The sequence below is a fragment of the Podarcis pityusensis genome, assembly GCF_964106645.2.
Source record: "Podarcis pityusensis genome assembly, chromosome: 6".
NCBI lineage: Eukaryota > Metazoa > Chordata > Lepidosauria > Squamata > Lacertidae > Podarcis > Podarcis pityusensis.
This window is the reverse complement of record NC_138030.1, coordinates 95,489,389-95,509,068: the sequence shown is the minus strand read 5'-3', so window position 1 is coordinate 95,509,068 and position 19,680 is coordinate 95,489,389. Positions and strand designations below refer to the sequence as shown.

Genomic DNA, 19,680 nt, shown 5'->3' with positions numbered 1-19,680 from the left:
AGTATAATTGGCTAGAGACCCAGTTCTAGGCTTGTGGAGGGGGTTTCCTAAGAAAGCTACCCTCAGGACTTCTCCTTAGTAACCCCCACTCCCATGTGCTTGTTTGCAGACCAGCAGATGGCCTGCCCAACAGTTAATGGCAGTGACAGCATCCTCTTAGCACTCCCCCCCTGGTTCCTGCCATAGGATTAGTGGGCTCTGTGCTTGCCAGAGTTTGAAACTCTGTGCTTGCCAGAGTTTGCTGTGCATTTGAATCCTCTGATTTTGTTTCATTCATTTTTATATGCTTTTATGTGTTCTTCATATTGCCATTTTACTTCTTTTAGGGTGTGTATTTAACAACATATTTGTTTTCACACTGTAGAAGACACACTTGAGGGAAGAAATAACTCAAGCTAAAAACATATGTTGATAACAATAGCTGTCAAACCCGTAACCCCCAAGCAAATCACAAAGTCAATGAGCTCATTGCCTTGGAGTCTTCTTTATTATCACCAGCATCACTTTAGACAATTTTTTATTTTATTTTTTGTTAAATATACCTCTGCAGGGCACAATCACATACAATCAATACGATTGGTAAATTACATGAGCTCTATCCCAAGCATATATGCACCAAAATGTCAAAAAAGTTATTAAAAAATGAACTCCACCCAAAAAGGTGATAATGACTTAAGAATGTCTCGGGGAGACTGGTACAATCCTAAAAAGACCAAAGGAAACTTGGCTTAATACCCCCCACCCCCGCACACAACCATAAAGAATGCACACAGATATAGAGGAATCCCACAACTGGAAATGGCTTGGGAAATGTGAGAGAGGCAGGTTTGATGAACAAAAATAGGAAGTGAAATCTAGATCGAAGGCTGCAAGTCCATCAAAACTAATTTTAAAATGCCACCATGCTGCTGATAAGGTCGCCTTGAAGGAAAGGGTCCATGGCTAGCAAAGAGGCTGCTTACATAGCAAGCAGAGACTGTAAGGCAATTGTAAACTCACAATAGGCAGCAGAGACTGAATTTAGGGATCTGTACTGAGCCTGAAACTGTGATCTGTCAAGACAGCCGGCAAAAAAGGGGGGCACTGCCAGTCTTGCTCCCCACTCCTAGCTGCCTTTACCTAATGCTAAGCTAGGGGGATCCCCCTAACCAAATCCAGCTGTGGGATTCTGTTCCAGTTACACAATCTGGTTTTGGATGCCAAAGACTTGTGAGTATTGTCTGCCACAACAAACTAACATTAACGACAAGAGGGCACAGGGGGTGTCTTCTTGCAGGCACCCCATGAATTCAATGGGACTTGCATGTAGAAGACAATCCCGCCTACAAATGGTGCCCAAAGTCACTTTAACATACACAGAAGCAAACAAATTTTGTTTATAGCAAACACCAAATACTCCACAGGATTCTGTTATTTATATATATAAAAGATATGTATACATGTAACATCAGCATATCTAATACTTTTGAGAGAGAGAGAGAGAGAGAAAGAAAGAGTCTCTGCATTTAAGCATATGTTTTTCTTTTGGTAAAAAAACCCCAAACGTTTGCCTCCAAAATTAGATACTTTTTTGTATGTGGGGAGAAAAGCATCAGGCGGTCATAAATACATAAGTTATTTAGATATAGGCAACATCAGAACAGAAGCTACCCAGAAAATGGCAACTGCAGCTATTAAGGAACTTCTAAGATACTATCATAATCAAAGCTGAGAGTGTTTGCTGTCTTTCAGAACCAGAGCCTTATGCTTGTAGCTTAAGAAATCAAAAAGCAATTTTTTGCCATAATAAATAATTAAAACACTGTGAGTCCATTGGCAAATCCAGCACAATGTTTACCACAGGAATCCCATTGAAGCAGTGAAGGAAAGGAGCCATTTTCTTCTCCTTGTTACTTTGGATGTCATCAAGATGTCCTCTCAATGAGCTACCCTTTTAATAAGTACAGAACTGTCTCTGGGTTGATTTGGTGAAATAGGAAATAATTTGGTGTTTTTAAATGATGAATATTAGGCAACTGATCCCGAAAAGGGTGGAGTGCCCTTCCTCCAGAGCTGCGTATCAACCCAAGACCAGCAATTACACCAGAAACCATTTGGTGATGCAGGGACATAGCTAATCTCATGCAATTTAGTTTACTCAATCAAGGCCATTGCTTTTAGTGTGTCTGTTTAAAAGCACAACTGTGAATTTTGAAAAGATTCATCTGTTGTGTTTTCCACATAGGGGAGTGGGAGAAAAGAATTGGAGGTGGGAAATTCTGTACCAGAATCTTAGTAGCTTGGTTTACACGTTACATTAAATCATAATGTAAAAAACCCTGTTACTTCATGCTTACTTACCGTGTTCCTGCCACAGATAAAACAAGCCAGACTCTGGTTTGTTATACTGTCCAAACCTGGGCTTGTGGTTTGCTTCCTCCAAATAAACCATGAGTGGCAAGCCTGGAGCCAGTCTTGGTTACAGTTCATGATTTGGAGTAAACAAACCACAGGCTGGTTTCAGAGAACATGACCAGCCACGTTCTGGCTTGTTTTATCTGTGGTGTGGTGACAGAAGCAGGGAGAAATGCCACTAGAACTTTTGAGCAAGGTGCAATGCCCTGCTCCTCATTCACACAAAACCAGTTTGTTTTACACGGAGATACAGAGTCCTGTGTTAACTGGACCCTATCAAGCTAAACCTTAGCATTACAAGAATGAGCCTCCACAAATCCTGAGCTTATGTACTCATTTCCTCCTCCAGAATGGTGGCAAGAAGATGACTAGAAGTTTATTCTTCCCATTCAGATGAGCCAGTTTACCTGTTGTCTAAACCGTATACAGTAATTAAACTTAACTATGATTCAACGACAGAAGCCTGGCTACTAACTATGGTTTGAAGCTGGCTTGTCTCAAAAAAGGGGTAAGAAAAGAAAGTTAAGATTAAGCACTTTTTCTTGGTGCAGACAACATGGGTGATATTCTACTAATATTTACTTAAATTCATTAAATTTAATGCACCATTAGAAGAATTACACAAGGACAATTTTTTAAAAGATGATTTCACTGCAATTTGGGTTGACAATAGATTTTATGAGTATAGCCAAACATGGCAATCTTCTGGCACCCACTCCTCACACTGTATGTATGGTTTCCTAACCCCCTTCTCTTCGTGAACAAGGCTCATCTGTGGGAAAAATAATCCTTATACCACTAGGTGGTGCTATAGTTATATGAATATTTTGAATAAAGGTTTAATAATTTTTATTACTTCAATCCATCTCAAAGCATTATTTAAGAATTTGCACTATATTTTGGGGGTTTTCCCATTTTCTGTGTGTATTGTGATTTAGTATATATTATTTATAGTTTGATTTGTTTGTCATATGCTTTTCTGATTTTGTATGTTACATTGGCCTAATACCAAATCAGTTATTGTGTAAGCTGCTACTATGGAAATTCCAACTTAGGTGTTTTACAGGTCCTGTTTTGCAAATATGATGTTCATTAGTCTTACGGATAAAATAAAATAAAAACATTTAAAAATTAATAATAGGACAAAGTCAGGTCCATTAATTTCAGTGGGTCTACTCTGCACAGAACTTCATGGCACGATGCAGTTAATCTAAAACTGAAAGCTTTTGAATGCCTCTCTGCAGCTGTTCCCAGGAGAATGCAAACTCAAGGCTTACACAGGCTTTTTCTTGTAATGCTAAACATAGTTTAGCACTATGTCTGAATGAGGCCACTGATAGACCTTTTTAAGTTCTTTCTAGAGCAAGTCAGTACACAGATTTGCTTCATAAGATGGAGTCAACTGCTGGTATTAGTCATTCACTTTCCTATAGTGGGTGGAATTCAATGCAGCACTAAGGAGATTGTTCCATCAACGCAAGCATTTCTTTCTGCCTGCCTAAGGGCTTCTTTTCCTCCCCTGCAGACTCTTCTAGGGGTTCTCCCAACCCTCCAGAGCAGGTTGGAGGAAGGTGCAGGGGGGAGGAAACCTCATGACACTAACGTGCCCTGGCTTTGGTTAACAGAACCAGGTAGTTGAATCTGCCGTTCATAATCAATTTCGTACTTCACAAGACACACTGTGCCAAGCAAATATCTGGGGTTGTTGGACCACAGTTAGGTGATCCTGTCTGCCCCTTTAGATATTTTGAGGCAGGGAAGAGTATGCAGCTGCTAGCTTTCCTTCCACTGGTCTACTTGCCTACCATCCACTTCCATGTAAGGTAAAACTGTAGTCTGTTTATAACAACAGGCAGGGCATGGGGGCAGATGAGAGGCTCAGGATGGGAGATACATCTGTGGTATAATTTCTTCTGCTGCCTCCAGATCTTAAATGAACAGGTTGGATCTCAAGAATACAACTTGGCAAATCTAGCGCTGGAAAAAGTTCCCTTCCATAGACAGAAATATTTGCAAATGCGTAGAACATAATGTAAATTCCACTATGAACATACTGATGAGATATGGGGAAATGACTGAAGAGTGACCTCCTTGAGGCCATTTATTTTTAAAAAGCCCATGCCTGCTAAGTTAGTAGAACTATGAAACCAAGTGCTTTTTGATTACATATGCTTGTCTTTATGGATTCATGTATTAATTGGTCAGAATGAAAGAGGCTTCTATATAGCTTTGGACATGCAGAAAAATGGTATAATGTGTCTAAGATACAACTCAATACACTTTCTGCAGCCAAGTACCACAGAGCTACCTGTGCAGTCAGCATGAGCAGTGTGTTTGCATGCATTTGCTTCTGCATTTAACTACATCTGGTGCTACTTCTACTAAAATTCTTCAAGCTTCCTTATATTTATTTTTACTAGACCTCAATAGAAAATTTCAAGCAGGAATAATGACAGTAAACAATAACTTTTTCATAAGCCCTTTTTTGTTGCAAATTGTAACTTGATGTGTGATGGGAGAGTATTCAAGCATTAAAAAAAATAGAAAAGGGGATATATAAATGGCTGCAAATTTAATGAGGCTTAAACACACCACTTCCAAAATCTAATAATTTATCATCACTGAATGTATTTTTGTAAGGCTCAACAGTCATAAGCTTTTAGACATATTTACCAGTGTTAAGAGCTGAAAACACAGAAACCAAGTTCAATAAAAACTGGCTAAACCAGTAGGATGAATAAAATAAAAATACCCCACCCCCACCCCCAAAAAAGCCAACACCCAAGAGTAAAGCACAAGTCTTTGGCTCTCCTTGAACAAAAAGCAAACAAACCCAAAAAAACAAACAAAACCAAAAAAAGGTATTTCCCACATTTATACAGACCCCCCATTTGCCTACCAGTAGGGGCAATATCACATTTGTGCATCACTGAGTAATAACACCATTAGAAAAGGCAACTTCACAGAAGTTATTGGCTAAGCGAATTCATTTGAATGCTCTATTTTGAGGCAGCAAGCTTTTGACTGGTGCATGATCAGGGAGGGTGACAGGCACATCTACAGAAGGAAAAGGAACAGAAGCAGAAGAAGCTAGAGTAGTTAAATTAGAATGGGTACTGCAAAAAGCATTTAAGTTACGGAATTAAATTTTGCTCTAACCACCAAGGTTACCTAGGGCAACAAAGGACATCCAGATCAAAATGCTCTAATAAGGTTTAAAGTGAACAAGGTGTTGTAAACAACAAAGTGGAAAGAAAGGAGTAATCTACAGAATTGTTCATTAATAACAGCTATTAACATTGTATGCTAAATGTATCAGAGAAAAATAAGCCAAAACTTAAGCACAGTTATACAGGAACAGTGGAGGAGGATGCTGTAAAGGTTTGTTGACTATTGTGAAATACATCTATGTCTGTTTGCCTATTTCCTCATTGCTATAAGGCATCCAGAGTACAAAGGTTACAAAGCTAGTGTCAAGAGAAGTGGAGTCTGGATCCCATGGACAGTTTAAAAGTCTAGTGTGTTATGATGTTTCTCTTAAAATTGAGAGAAACCGTATGAAAGGGGGGCGGGAACTAGTCCACTGGTGAAACAGCAACACCAGCAGACGTCTCTCTATTTCTCAAGTTTATGAATCTCCAAGCTCAAAAGATTCAGAAAAGAGCTTTTTGAATGCCACTAGAATATAGATATTTCTCAGGTTTCAATATTTTCTATGTCTCCTTTACAAAGAAGGAAGGATTCACTGCCAACCAGCTCCTTACCTTAAATAGTGCTGAAAAGTCTTAGCAAACTAATTTAGGAAAACTAATTATAAAATAACAAACTAGATGAACTACAGAATTAGATTCTTCTACTTGAAAGCCAGTACACTTTACCAAAAAGTCACTGAAAAAGCCTTTTCCTAATTCCTTATGTGCTCACCTTTGTTGAGTAAATCTTTGCACCAAAAAATGAGGGAAACAGGAAACTCAGCCAAGATCAATGTGGTTTGAAAAGATTAAACAAAAACCTTTGCTTGTGCAAACAGGACATTAACCTGGATAGGACACTGTGCACAGAGTACAGCCTGGGTGGGGGATGACACAAATATTGAGAGATCTAATTTTTAAGCTCACATTCAGAGCGTGTAGAAGCTTCTCAGTATCAGCAATGGCATTTCCCTCATGTTCTGCCCATTCTTCCACGTGCTCAATGAATACACCCATGGCAGGGTGATTAAGCCTCTGTACAAACTGCTTTTTGCAATGTCCCTAAGCAAACAGACAAGCCTCGCCATATACACTTTGTACACCCGTGGGCAAATTTCACAGACTAGTGAATGCACGTAGATAAGGGTAGCTGGACTTGCCGCCATGATGCTGCTCCCCTATACCAAGGGTGAACCATCTTTTTGGCCCAGTGCGGCAGATCCTTCTCTCTCCCTCCCCATGGGCCAACACTGACAAGTGGGCGAGGCCACCCACCCTCCTGTCAAAGTTGGCCCACAGAGGTGCAAAAAGATAGTGAGCAACACATCAGCTGATGCAGCAGTAGTCCCATCTCCCCTTCCGCAGGCTTTACGCGTGCAGCTGTCCGCTGGGTGGGGGTTGTCCTGCTTTCTGCAAAGATCAACTGCCTGTGCCGGTTGCCTGCAGAGGGTGAAGCAGAAACCAGTCAACACAGCGGAACTAAGCAGGACGGAGGTCCACCTCCTATCAGGTGACACCACCTGCTCACCAGAGTGATGTCACTTGATTGTCAAGTGGGTGTGCTTTATGAAATATAGTCTCATGGGCCAAATTAGAATCTTGGACAAGCCCAAATTGACCCATGGGCCAGAGGTACTCCACTCCTGCCCGTTATGCATGTTCACAGTATGCACATTAAAATGACTGAGAAGTGCTGAAGTCTCTCTTCCCTGAAGTTAGAAAATTTTCTGTATATGAAATTATTCTAAAAGAAAGCCAATTTTTCTCTTTTTTCAAGTTAGGCTCTCTCTGGAGGGGAAGATCTTTAAAAGATTGCTACATAATTTATGTACAAGGTTAACTAAATTTTGTTTTCTTGCAAACAAAGATGAGATTTGGGGCCAGGCCCTTCATAGACCTGATTCATTCAAAGGAGTTCCTGTGTTGTGAGAAATAGGAATAATAGTACTTACAAGCAAAGTTAGCTTGTTTCAGTGCTCTCCTGATATTACTCTTGCTTTATCGCACCAGGAAAGGCAGAAAGGTGTGATGGGCTCCCTCAAGTGAACAATTTTCATCAAGAAAAGAAAGTATTTCTATCTAGACTGGAAAGCAGGGCAAGGGGAAAGGAAGGTAGTGCGAAAGGAGAAAAAAATTTCTCATGTTAAAATTCTGATAGAGTGGTGTGTGAAGTTAAGAGAAGCTGAAGATGATTGTTAAAATGCCTTTGAGATATATTTTCTCAGTGCCTCTACCTCCCAGATGTTTTATAACAGCTGCACTCATGTGAAAAAATTCTTAAAACATACCCAATATATATACAGATATAACTACATATATGTGTATATATACATACATATATAGATAATTTTTATTTAAATAAAAAAATGAATGCTCGAATCCCAAGCCAATACATGTATCAAATTTTTGGCCAGCCAGGTCTGTAGGGCATAATCAAATTCAATGTGAAATAGTATATAAATGCGGTGCCTTGACTGGGCAAATTAAATAATCACTACTCAACAGAGTCTTCTGCTTGGACTCTCCTACTGGTAGGCAACAGGGGGGCTGTATCCCCCCATTTTGTTCAATGTAACAGTAAGACAGATGCAAAATAGCTGAAGGTTGCTATGACGTCAACAAGGGTTTAAGGGAAGAAAAACAACCTAAAACAAGATTAATAAACTTCTGCTTTTACCCAACCAAAGCAATGCTTCAACTTATTACATAACCAGTGCTTTCTGAGTTTTAGTAGTCTAATCCATATGGGAGAAGTAGGCTTAAGAGATGTGTGGGAGCTTTTGCAAGGGTTTCCACTCGGAGCATCTCTACCTACATATAAACTTGGAGGGAAAGAGTAGGAAGTCAAATTATGCACAGCACAAGTAAGACCACTGCCTGCAACAGTGGCATTTTAAGGACAATCTTAAATGCAATGACGTATGCAGCAAGAAGAAAGGTTTTCATCCCATCTAGATCCTGAAGGGTGTTGCTGTTGAGACAGAGTTGCTGAAAGTAAATCTGAGGAGTTCTATTATCTTGTCAATCTCTCCCATTACTCAGAGAAAGCCTTCACTTTCAGAGACTGAATACAGCAGGGACAGGCAACTCCCCCACCCAAGACAGACCAGGGACAACCAAGAGCAGCTTTGGATGCAATAAAGATGCAGAGGGAACACAAAGTAAAGGGGCCTGCACTTCCTGTCTTCTTGCTTCTCTCCTTCCCACCCAAACTATAACTTCTACAGTTCTCATCTTGGGCAGATGCAGCAGCTTTCCCTGCCTTAGGATATCATGCAGTCCCCATCCTTCCCAGAAACAAAAGTTAACACAGAGGTTGTGCTTTAGACCTGACAAAGAAGCAGAGAGACCCAAATTTCTCAACCTAACCCATCTCTGACAACTGAAGCCATTCTTCACTGCAGTTTAGGCGTTGTTTTTAATCTGCAGAAGAAGTGCAATGGCTGCCTTTCAAGCGTGCTGGGATCTATCAGTATTAGCCAATTTATGCTGCCTCACCAGAAATGGAACAGCTATTTCATTCTTATTCACGTAAACAGATCTGCTTGTTGAGGTGATGAATACATGCTTTACAAACTGAAGTTAAAAACCTATCATGCTTAGAAAAATACAATGGATAACGGTGATGTCCTGGCATGCTTAAAGAGAGTTACTTTCAGAAACTCTGCAACACGTTTTCTGACAAGGCAATTGAGAGCTTCCTCCTCCATTGCAATACTTCCTATTTTCTTTTCAAACTCACACAAAGCAGTGGTGAGTGAGACTGTTTTGAAGGGAGAAGAAAAGAGGAAATTATACACTGGGTATGTAATAATACCAAAATAAAAGAGAAAACCTACCTCATTAAGATCATACAATTAATCAAACAGAGTGTGTGTATATATATTTATATATATAATATCTGTTTCTTTTAAAGCCCTGGCATTCAAGGCATCCAAAGTTATTAAAATAAAGTTCATTCACAGAACAAAAACAAATTTAATCTGAGTTGCTTGCAGATACTGCTAATTTTCATTTTTTTAATTAAAAAATGTGTTAATGTGAACTATGTGCAGGGTTTGTTCTAGTAGTGGTGTTGTGCACATTGTCTCAGGACCTGCCATTGTTGCAGCTCTTGCTCAGTGTCTCCCATTATATCCCAAGGAGGGGTAAAGGTGACCCCAGACAGAAATGGAGAGATGCTTTTGTTCCTTCAGGGAGCAGATGTAGGTGTTGCTCCTGTCCTCTGGGCATCCAAGTCGCCTCCTCCCGCTTCAGTATCTTCCGACAAGCTCAGAGCTGCAGTTTTGCTTGAGAGGAGGCCAATGCTTTCTTGCGCTGGAGCTGCTCCATTTGGAACATCACTGCTGAAGAATGAATGCCAACAAGGGAAATTAACAGTGAAGACAGTCAGGTAGAGAAAGAAAGAAACTGAATAAAGTTTTAGAAAAAGAACAATATTGAGAAGACATCCTGAATACAGTTGGCCATGGTCTTCCAAGTGGCCACTATCAATGACAATCAAAAGATCAGTACCGTCTGGTAAAATACAGAATACTCTAAATACATATTCAGTGAAGAGAGATTATGCATTCTGAAGGTAGTGGAACTGGTTTTAACTCACATTTGCTGCGTTCCACTGTATCAGTTTTCTAGGCAAGGCACATGGGTGGAAGCAAATTCCACATATAGTCGTACCTCGGAAGTTGAACAGAATCCATTCTGGAAGACTTTTTGACTTCCAAAACGATCGGAAACCAAGCTGCAGCTTCTGATTGGCTGCAGGAAGCTCCTGCAGCCAATTGGAAGCCGCGGAAGGTGTTCGGGTTCCAAAGAACACTCTTTGGAACACTCACTTCCAGGTTTGTGGCGTTCAGGAGCCAAAACATTCGAGTCACAAGGCCAACCAAGGTACAACTGTACTTTAGAATGCATTTCTATGTTTAGACATAAAACAATAAATAACTGAAACAAACGGAATACACAAGAAAAAGAGAATATATTGCCATGTTTATTTTGATATCTTTAATCTGCCTTGTTAAGTTGCATCTGTTTGGACCTTCCATCTCCATTTAGGGAGCAGTACCCCAATAGGGACGCGGGTGGCGCTGTGGGTAAAACCTCAGCGCCTAGGACTTGCCGATCACATGGTTGGCGGTTCGAATCCCCGCGGCGGGGTGAGCTCCTGTCTTTCGGTCCCAGCTCCTGCCCACCTAGCAGTTCGAAAGCACCCCTAAGTGCAAGTAGATAAATAGGTACCGCTTTATAGCGGGAAGGTAAACGGCGTTTCCGTGTGCTGCTCTGGTTCCGGCTCGCCAGAGCAGCTTCATCACGCTGGCTACGTGACCCGGAAGTGTCTCCGGACAGCGCTGGCCCCCGGCCTCTTAAGTGAGATGGGCGCACAACCCTAGAGTCGGACACGACTGGCCCGTACGGGCAGGGGTACCTTTACCTTTTTACCCCAATAGTGTAATATGTTACAACCACTAGAAGAAGAAGAAGAGTTTGGATTTGATATCCAGCTTTATCACTACCCTAAGGAGTCTCAAAGCGGCTAACAATCTCCTTTCCCTTCCTCCCCCACAACAAACACCCTGTGAGGTGAGTGAGGCTGAGAAACTTCAGAGAAGTGTGACTGGCCCAAGGTCACCCAGCAGCTGCATGTGGAGGAGCGGGGAAGTGAACCCATTTCACCAGATTACGAGTCTACCGCTCTTAACCACTACACCACAATGGCTCAAAGCGGAGCATAGACAGAGGTGGTAACTGGGCAAAATAAGTTTGACAGGCTACTGTGTGCTCTGTGACTGCATATATTTGCATGGTGATAGTGCTCCTGTTGTGACCCACCTTGGATCAGCCTGTGACCCACCAGCTGAAGACCAGTGCTATTACCTGAATGTAAGTGCAACATCCTCAGCTGGTACCTTGCTTTGCTGTCCATTTTCTGTCTGCTTACTGGCACTCACTTTGCTTTTCACTTCCAATGAAGACTGACTCTCCTAGGGAAAGAATAGGAATACCTACAGTTCACTAAATGTAGGTAAGATGTTTTCTATGCTTGTTTCACAGATGAGGAATAGGATAATTGTAAAACCACTGCGCAGACCAACTGACACAAAAGCCGCAGGACAAGGGAACATCCGAGACATATCTGCCCTATCTATTTGTTCAGGATACACAAAAGCACATGTATCAAGCAGCAAAGGCTAAAGCATTCTATCATCGCAGGCTTGAAAACCACTGCCCCATTTCCAAATGCCAGCTAACAGGTGTGGTGCCCAGGCTGCAACACAGGGCATGCAGTGGTACATTTTTGAACTGCAGAAGTTCATCATGAGATCTCCTAGCCATGCGCCCTAGGAGAGTCTAAATATGTAACCGTGTTGATCCATTTTATGATAAATTTTATAGGGATCAGCTGACAATTATATAATAGTGAGCTGGCAAAGGTGGTGTAGTTGTCAGCATATGGAATTTGGCTGGGGACACCAGGGTTCATATCCCTGATCTGTCAGGTGACATGGCCGCAATCTGATATATTGGTGCTTACTTCTGACTGCACGTGTTCAACTTGTATCACACACTAAGAATTAACAAAAATATATTTAGTCCACTGAAATGCAGCCTTTAGCTTCCAATTAGAAACACATGCAATCATGCAAAGTAATATTACCATTTAAACTGCTAGCGTGAGGTAGGAATACCCACCAAGGAAAGAGTACCTGCCCTCTGCTTGATTACTTTCCTCATTCTCCAATTTCCTCTATGCTAATCTGTCCCAAATAGTAGTACAACTTGAAAGCCTCGTTATCACCTCATTCACGTGCCAAGGGGGGCGGGGGTGAGTTTTTCAATTACCCTGGCACTCTAACACTATATGCTAAAGGAAAACAAAGCCTGAAAAGCTACAGAAGTCAGAATATTTAAAATCACTATAGTCTCAAAAATAAGAAGAGTTAACACTGGCAGCTGTTATCTAGAATACCACCTTTGTGTGACGAAGCGCAGCAACTCTTCCCTGTCATCACCCAGCAGCAGCAGTTTCTTTTTCAGTCTCCTCTGCTCACCCTACAAAACACTCACCATGCTCAGCTCCCGGGTTCTCTTCCCGATCTCCCTCTCCACCTGGTGCAGCTCCAAGCTCAGCTGTTCACTTGAGATCATTCCAGGCCACTTGGGAGGTGGCGGTGGGGGCTGTGGCTGGCCTGCCAAGGGGGTCGCCTCCCTCTGCAACAGCAGCCTGTTACTAACAGCCTAAATGCATAAAGCGAAGCACATACACAACTGAGCACAGAAAGAACACCATGCAGACATGAGGATGAGGCCAAATTTCAGGAGTATTGCTTGGTTCCCAAAACCCAACCTTCCTTCCTCTCATGTGAAATACACAAATTGGTCATTACTCCCAAGAATGTTTCACACACACATGAAGATCATCTTAAATCAGAAATACAGTTTGTGAAACATGCAGCCCTTTCCCCAAGCTTTGTGAACAATCTTTCATTTCAGCTTGTAGCATAGGTGGCGATGCCTGGATCCATGCTCTAAGGAAGATGTGAGACAGAAGCAAACAACACTAACGTAAGACGTTCATTGCTGAATCAGGCCAAGGGTTCATTTAGTTCAGCACTCTCTTTCTGGGAGGAGGCAGCCAGGAGCATCTGGAAAGCTCACAAGCGAGAAAAGATAGCGAGCAACATCCTGCTGTTTCCCCCCAAAATTCAGAGATATACTTGGAACACAGAGGTTCCATTTAACTGTCACAGTTATTAGCAAGTTCTTTGTGAAGCTATCCAAGCTAGATGCCATCACTCCTTCTTGAGGTAGTGAATCCTAAAAGCTAATCTGATGTTGTCTGAAGTACCATGTTCTTTTCTCTGTTCTGTCCCTACAGTCCACAGATTCACTGCATGACTGAAAGAGAAGCATGGTTGTGTCTCCTGTTTAAACTTTGTGAAAAAATCTGGCATGTGCAGGGATTGGCCACCTTGCTCAAGGCATCTCACTGATTGTCTGTAATCAAGTTTACTACATGCTGGTGCTGTGGTGGAGCTGAAACCAAGCATCTGACTATAGTCCTGCGACCCCACTCACCCACATCCTGGTTTTGAAGCAGTGTCTTTCTGTGATTTCTTGAAAGCTTACTAGAGGTTACTTAATGAGAAGGAGGTGATGGCAGTTAAGCCTCCTTAAAATATAGTTTCCCTATCACCAGTGATCTTCCCTTGCAACCTGTAGTTGCAGGAGTGGTGCTCATAATTTAAGAAGTGTTCATAAAGGGCAGCAGTGAGGCCAAATAGGCTTGGTAATCAGCTGACTGCATCCTAGAACATGCTCCATGTTACTGAGCAGTGCACAGGAGTCTGCAACAAATCAATGTTGAATGAATTGCTCCTAGCCTGAGAACCACTGTTCTAAAACAAATTATTTCTGCCTAATTTGCACTGATCTGGACCTAGCTGAATGAATAAAATATAAGCATGTTGGTATCTAAATGACATCTGAAATTAAGAATTGAATTATATACGTATATGAAAATGTGTTTGAATGATTTCATCTTAAAAGTCTTGGCACTGAAGCAATATTTCAGAAATGTCTGTCACAAAGCAGTTACAAGTATCTTTGGTCTTTGTTTTTAAGTTGCATATTATCTAGTGCAACATTAGGTAACTAAAACAACAACAACAGAGAGTAACAGTCATGTGGGTATTTTCAAACCATCCAATACTCCTCCATTGCACCATCAGCAAAGGCAGGCATGCCAAAAGTAAGCACCTATTTGTCTTTTGTTCTTGAATAAGAGCACAATATTGCCAACAAATGCATCTTGCACACGGTGAATAAAAATCAATGATTTTTTTAAAAAAAGGATTTTTAAAAATTTAAATCAGATTTTTTTTTTATTTAAACCAGATTTTTAAAATAAAATGCTTCTGGAGGAAAAATCTTTTTAAAGATAGTTTTCTATTTAAGTTACATTATAGTCCAAATTATTTCCATCAGGAAATAAGGATTTGTTTTAAGTTTTGCATGTGTGCTAAAACTCAGTCTAAAGTTTTTTTTTTAATTGTTTAACCACATCAGTTAACAAACATGTATACATATGCTATAATATTACTGTTTTAGTTAAATAATTTTTAAAAATTGTTATTAAGGAAATTATTATTTTTCTCCTCCCAATAAAATACAGCAGAAAAGTTGTTGAAATATAAACAATAATTTCATAATTACCTGTCTTTGTATTTTTAATAGTATAACCAAAATCCGTAATTTTTTACAGAACTGTAAAAACTACTCTGAAAATTTATTATTCCAAAAATGAAACCTTCATCTGGTTGTAAATATTAAGATTATACCAGCAAGAATGAGTCTTTCTGTTAAAAAATGATTAAAATCAAGTCTTACTGACTAGAAATTTAAATCAATTTGATTTATTTCAAATCGACCCTGATCTTGCATCTATCATTTCTGTTCAGGGAACCTACCAAGTTCATAAAAACCACCTGACTTTAGGAAGTCAGGCCTTCCTAAAATGAAGACTGCTTGTGATTGCCACTGCAGAAAACCTAAATTGAGGTAGCTGTAAACCCCCAAATAGGCAGCCACGATCTCTCACTGGTTTACTTTGCAAGAACACTTCTATTCTGGGATGACTATGAGCTACAGGTATCATTAGTGTTCATTGCTGTTGTCAGAAATATATATTTTCACCCTAAGAAATCAATTCAACTGTAAGATATACAAGATGACTTTTCAATAAATTGTGTATAACCATTGTTCAGCCTTAGACGGTTTGGGAAGATAAGGCCAACAAAAAATTAGATAGGAAGCTCATTACCCAATATATCACTACTTTGAAGACCAGAAAAATACAACAATAAAGTGTGTGTGTGTGAGAGAGAGAGAGGGGGGAATATAAAAGAATACAAAATCGGAAGTCTGTAGGCAACGGCAGTATTGGTGCCAGCATCTTTTGTAACTTTTAACCACACTTGAAATTCCTAAATGTTATGAAAACATATATAACAGAATCAGAGGAAAATAAATTATATTCCCACTGCGCTCTCTCTCTCTCTCTCTCTCTCTCTCACACACACACACACACCCAGTTTCTCAAGTCCCTTACTGCAAAAAGACTGGGGATACAAGCACCCACCTCCAATCCTCGTGTCTGCTGGCTAATCTGATGGTTTAGCTGCTGCAGTTCAAGTCGAAGCTGCTGTTCCCTCTCAGATGAGGGCAAAGGCTTCCCATGGCCAGCCACGTCTGTCATAGACAATCTCTCCCTTTGATGACAGAGAATTTATTTGAAAAAGAAGCAAATGTTTCAGTACTCTCTTTTCAAGGCGTTAGAAAAAACAAAACTTGTATAGTATGTTCACCTAAACACAGCAGGTTTGGATACTCTTACCTGTCACTAGGGCGTCCCTGAGAAGAAGGTATGTTTTGATGGGGTGAATATGGCGAACCTCCCCATGCACTGTGTGTTTCATAAGGGCTGTAATCTACAAAGCAATTGGAAAGGTCTATTAAAAAGTGCTGATTCAAATGACTTATATTAATGGCAGAGAAGATGAAGTTGCACAGTTGCTAAGGCAATGTATGTAATATTAGCTGATTTTTCTTTGCTTTTGTGAAAAAAATGTGTGTTGAAGAAAGTCTGCAAAAATACTGACAGACCTGGGTCATATTTTCCTCTCCTTTTAAAACAGCCACCATAAAATGTTTGGTGGCTGGGATGGGAATGGAGGAAAAGAACAAAGAGCAGTTGAACAACCCCACAGAGAATGTTGGAGACCTTTAAAATACCCATTCCAGCTTTCAAAAAAGAAAGACAGAACTGCAGAAGGAGCAAAAAAACTCATTACGTCTAGCCTGGGAAAGGACTGCTTATGTAGGCTAAAGGGGTATTGGAGAAATCTACCTACTAGGAAAGAATCATCTTCATGCTGACTTTTGCATAACATTTAGAATTTGCTTGTATGTCACTAAAAGGCTCGCTCACAGGTTTGCCACAGTGAGTATGCTGAATAAGTGGCAGTGCAGCAGGGCCATGTATCCACTTGGTACAATGTATGTACCAAATGCCTCCATTTGCTTCTCTGCCCAAACTGCCCCTGTGTAACCTGAAATCACTGCACAAGGCAGAGCTCCCACCTACTTCATGCTGCAGACAAGCACTGGGACTCAAGGAGGAACTTCAGGCACACTCAAGGGTTTATGCCAGCTCACTGAGAATTGTTAAAAAGCCTCTCCCTATGGCATTTCACAAACCCATTTTCGGATTTCTCAATTTTTGAGCTGTTTGCCACATGGCATACAGGCTTTAGTTGAAGAAGGACAGATACAAACACCAACTAGCTGTGGAATGTCTCCCAAGGTTGTCTCTGAAGGGAGGAAGCCCCTACTGGAAATTCTAAATTTGTGTGTCTATTAGCAACTCCTAATTCTACACTTCGGGACTGATGAAAGCCTACTGTAGAAGAAAGCAGGCCTCCAAAGGGGTACGCTGCATACCTGAAATGTTGCCTGGCTTTGTAGATGCCCCTTGAACTGCCATGGCTTGCATGGGGCCAGGGTTCTGATACATCGTCTTAGATGTACGTGAGATGGCACCGAACCTTGATACCGTAGGCCGATCTCCAAATGGAATAAGATCATCATCACCAGTCTCTGCTGCTCTCCTCTGCAAATCCAAACGCTGGTCTCGCATCCCCTTGCTATCCACGTTCTGGAGGGTGAACCAAAAGGGTAGGGAATTATAAGCAAGATTCTCCATTTTGACTGACTCTTCTCAGTAAGAATAAAATTATCATTTCACAGAGAACTGGGGGTGGGGCATATGTGCAGAAAGACACTGTTCCAACAAATTTCTTTCAAAATCTAGACACACTTAAAAAATATTAACACCTTCTAGGATTTCTCTTGGACCCTTTAATATTTTAATATTCTATAATATTTTATAATGTGGCTGCCCAAACCGCTACCAAAGAGAAATTAAAACATGTATATACTGCTGTTCTGTTGAAAGGTTATACCGTTGGAGCCACTATTCTCCTTCCTTCCAGAACGCAGCATCTCTCACACAGCTGAGAATCTCCAAGAGGAGCAGAACACAGTCAGGGCTACATCCAACCCCGTTCTCCACTCCTGGTTAACCCCACCACCACCACACACGCCATTAAAAAATGTTGAAATGCTGCCCTCATTTTACTTGAGTGCAAATGGAGTGGCAGAAAGACAGGAAGGGGGGCGTTTTGGCTCAGCGCTAAGCATGCGCACACAGGTTGATGAAGGAGGCAAGGCTAGAGCAGTGGATCAGATAGAAACACAGCAAACAGCCTTCTCTGAGTAGATACTTTTTTCTCACAGGAGTCTTTAATTGAAAACTAATTTTTCACAACACACGAACAGTTCTCTTGTGACACATGGTTCAGAACCATAACACTAACTTCTAGCTCCATTCAGACAACAACATAGTTTAGAAAAAGACAAACAATGATTTGAGTTTTCAAATGCTCAACCGACCAACCAACCATACTTTAGAGATGCTTGTCTGGTACTATTTTCACTTCTCTTCACACTCAGCTTCCTAAGTTGACTCTCATTTCCATGGTGCCTCTAGCTCAGAAACTACAAGCCATTCAAACAATGGTTGCAAATATTCTTCAGAGTACAGTCTCCAATTCTGTACTCTTGGTCAACTGCAAACCAATGCCTGTCAATTTAGATATCATGACAAGCCATATGCAAGCCTTCTTGCCCTTGGTTTTTAGAGTATGATATTTAATCTGAGCTCTGATAATTAGAAAAAGGGACCCAAAATTGCACTGCAACACCAGTAATGATCCAAAAGTGGTCCACACCTTTTAACAAATAGTCTAGAGCTAGGATTTACTGCATGCTAAAACCAACTTATTATAATCTGCCCTTCTGGTACAAGGTCCAATTTGAACAGCACCCTCTGGCACTGGTCTTCTCTGCATGCTTACCCCCATCTCAACAAGTCCCACTGCTGCTGTGTCTTTGGGTTTTGCATCTTTGGTTCCAATGTAGGAGCCAATGGTTTCACATGACCAGGGAGAGTACTGGCTGTAATCATTTCCTTTGTATTTGCCAGCTACCTTCAGATCTTCATCTATATACTGCAAAAAAACACAAAAAAAGAATAACATTCAGTTATTGCAATAGTACTAAAATTAAAATTTTAAAAATCCTATGTGCCTCCACTAAACATCTGAATTGACTCCAAAATCGAACTTGAGACAAAGTGGTTTGAAAGTGTTCAGACACTTCCAGTCTGGCTATTGCATATGGTATTTCTTGCATAAATGTGCATAAAATGTAAATAAACGTGCCCAACATAGCAAGCCTAGTTAACACCATTCTAATATTTAATGGGAACATGAAATATAGCTGTTAATACAAAAAACCTTCAAATATAATGAGTGCACTCAACGTGCCACTAAAATTGGGTGGCCATTCTAGTGGACTGGCTTATTTAGAAGTCAGCCCTAAAACGGGAAACTGATGGCACACTATTTCTCTGAAGCTCTCATTACTGTGTCTCTAGCCCAGTTCAGACATGCTGCATCTAAAGCATGGTGGGCAAGGGAGAGAACGCCTTCCTTCCCCACACAATCTGACAAGACCCTCCTGCTTCCCAAGCCACTGAATCTCCACATGTGGCATAACATTTAAATAGGGTGCACATCTTTAAAATCCAATGTGCATAGGTTCAGATCATGTGGACAATTCTTAGAATTCATCTGACATGCTGATCACGCTGTTCTGGCCAATCCATGTATGCACTCTCTCTCCTACATATGGTTGGATGCAGTGAGATTCTGGCAGGACATAGTTCAAATGCACCTTTCTCCCTGCATGTCAATTTACATACATTGTTCATTACCAGGCATGCACAAAGTCTGTTTCGGGGGCCTAATCTGGTTGGTAGTTTATTTGCTCAACAACTTCAATCCTAAAAAAAGCTCAACAACCTTGGGGTAAAATCCTAATCCAACAACTTTGGTTGGCCCTCACACATGTTCACTTCATCAAATCTGCCCCTCTTTGAAAAAAATTTGGGCACCCCTGTTCATTACTAAACCTA

The 19,680-nt window shown here is 40.8% G+C and overlaps 1 protein-coding gene and 1 long non-coding RNA gene across 7 annotated transcripts in view; both read right to left on the bottom strand.

The window, feature by feature from the left end:
* Positions 1–465: 465 nt before the first annotated feature.
* Positions 466–5,526, bottom strand: LOC308480666. The gene is made up of 2 exons (XR_013988207.1): positions 3,922–5,526; positions 466–3,848 (listed from the first exon to the last, which is right to left on the bottom strand). It is a non-coding gene; the product is annotated as an uncharacterized lncRNA (long non-coding RNA).
* A 2,377-nt stretch (positions 5,527–7,903) lies between these two features.
* Positions 7,904–19,680, bottom strand: part of RC3H1 (ring finger and CCCH-type domains 1) — a 64,968-nt gene continuing 53,191 nt past the window's right edge. The window contains exons 14-20 of one of the 6 annotated variants that reach the window (XM_081012074.1): positions 18,560–18,712; positions 17,085–17,298; positions 15,979–16,072; positions 15,724–15,853; positions 12,651–12,794; positions 11,460–11,566; positions 7,904–9,931 (exon numbers count right to left, since the gene is read on the bottom strand). In XM_081012074.1, coding sequence (XP_080868200.1) covers positions 9,778–9,931; positions 11,460–11,566; positions 12,651–12,794; positions 15,724–15,853; positions 15,979–16,072; positions 17,085–17,298; positions 18,560–18,712 — 996 coding nt within the window. In that variant the 3' untranslated portion in view covers positions 7,904–9,777. Of the gene's footprint in view, positions 9,932–11,459; positions 11,567–12,650; positions 12,822–15,723; positions 15,854–15,978; positions 16,073–17,084; positions 17,299–18,559; positions 18,713–19,680 lie in introns of all 6 variants that reach the window. The other 5 variants (XM_081012075.1, XM_081012072.1, XM_081012073.1 and 2 more) reach the window with 5 other exon arrangements.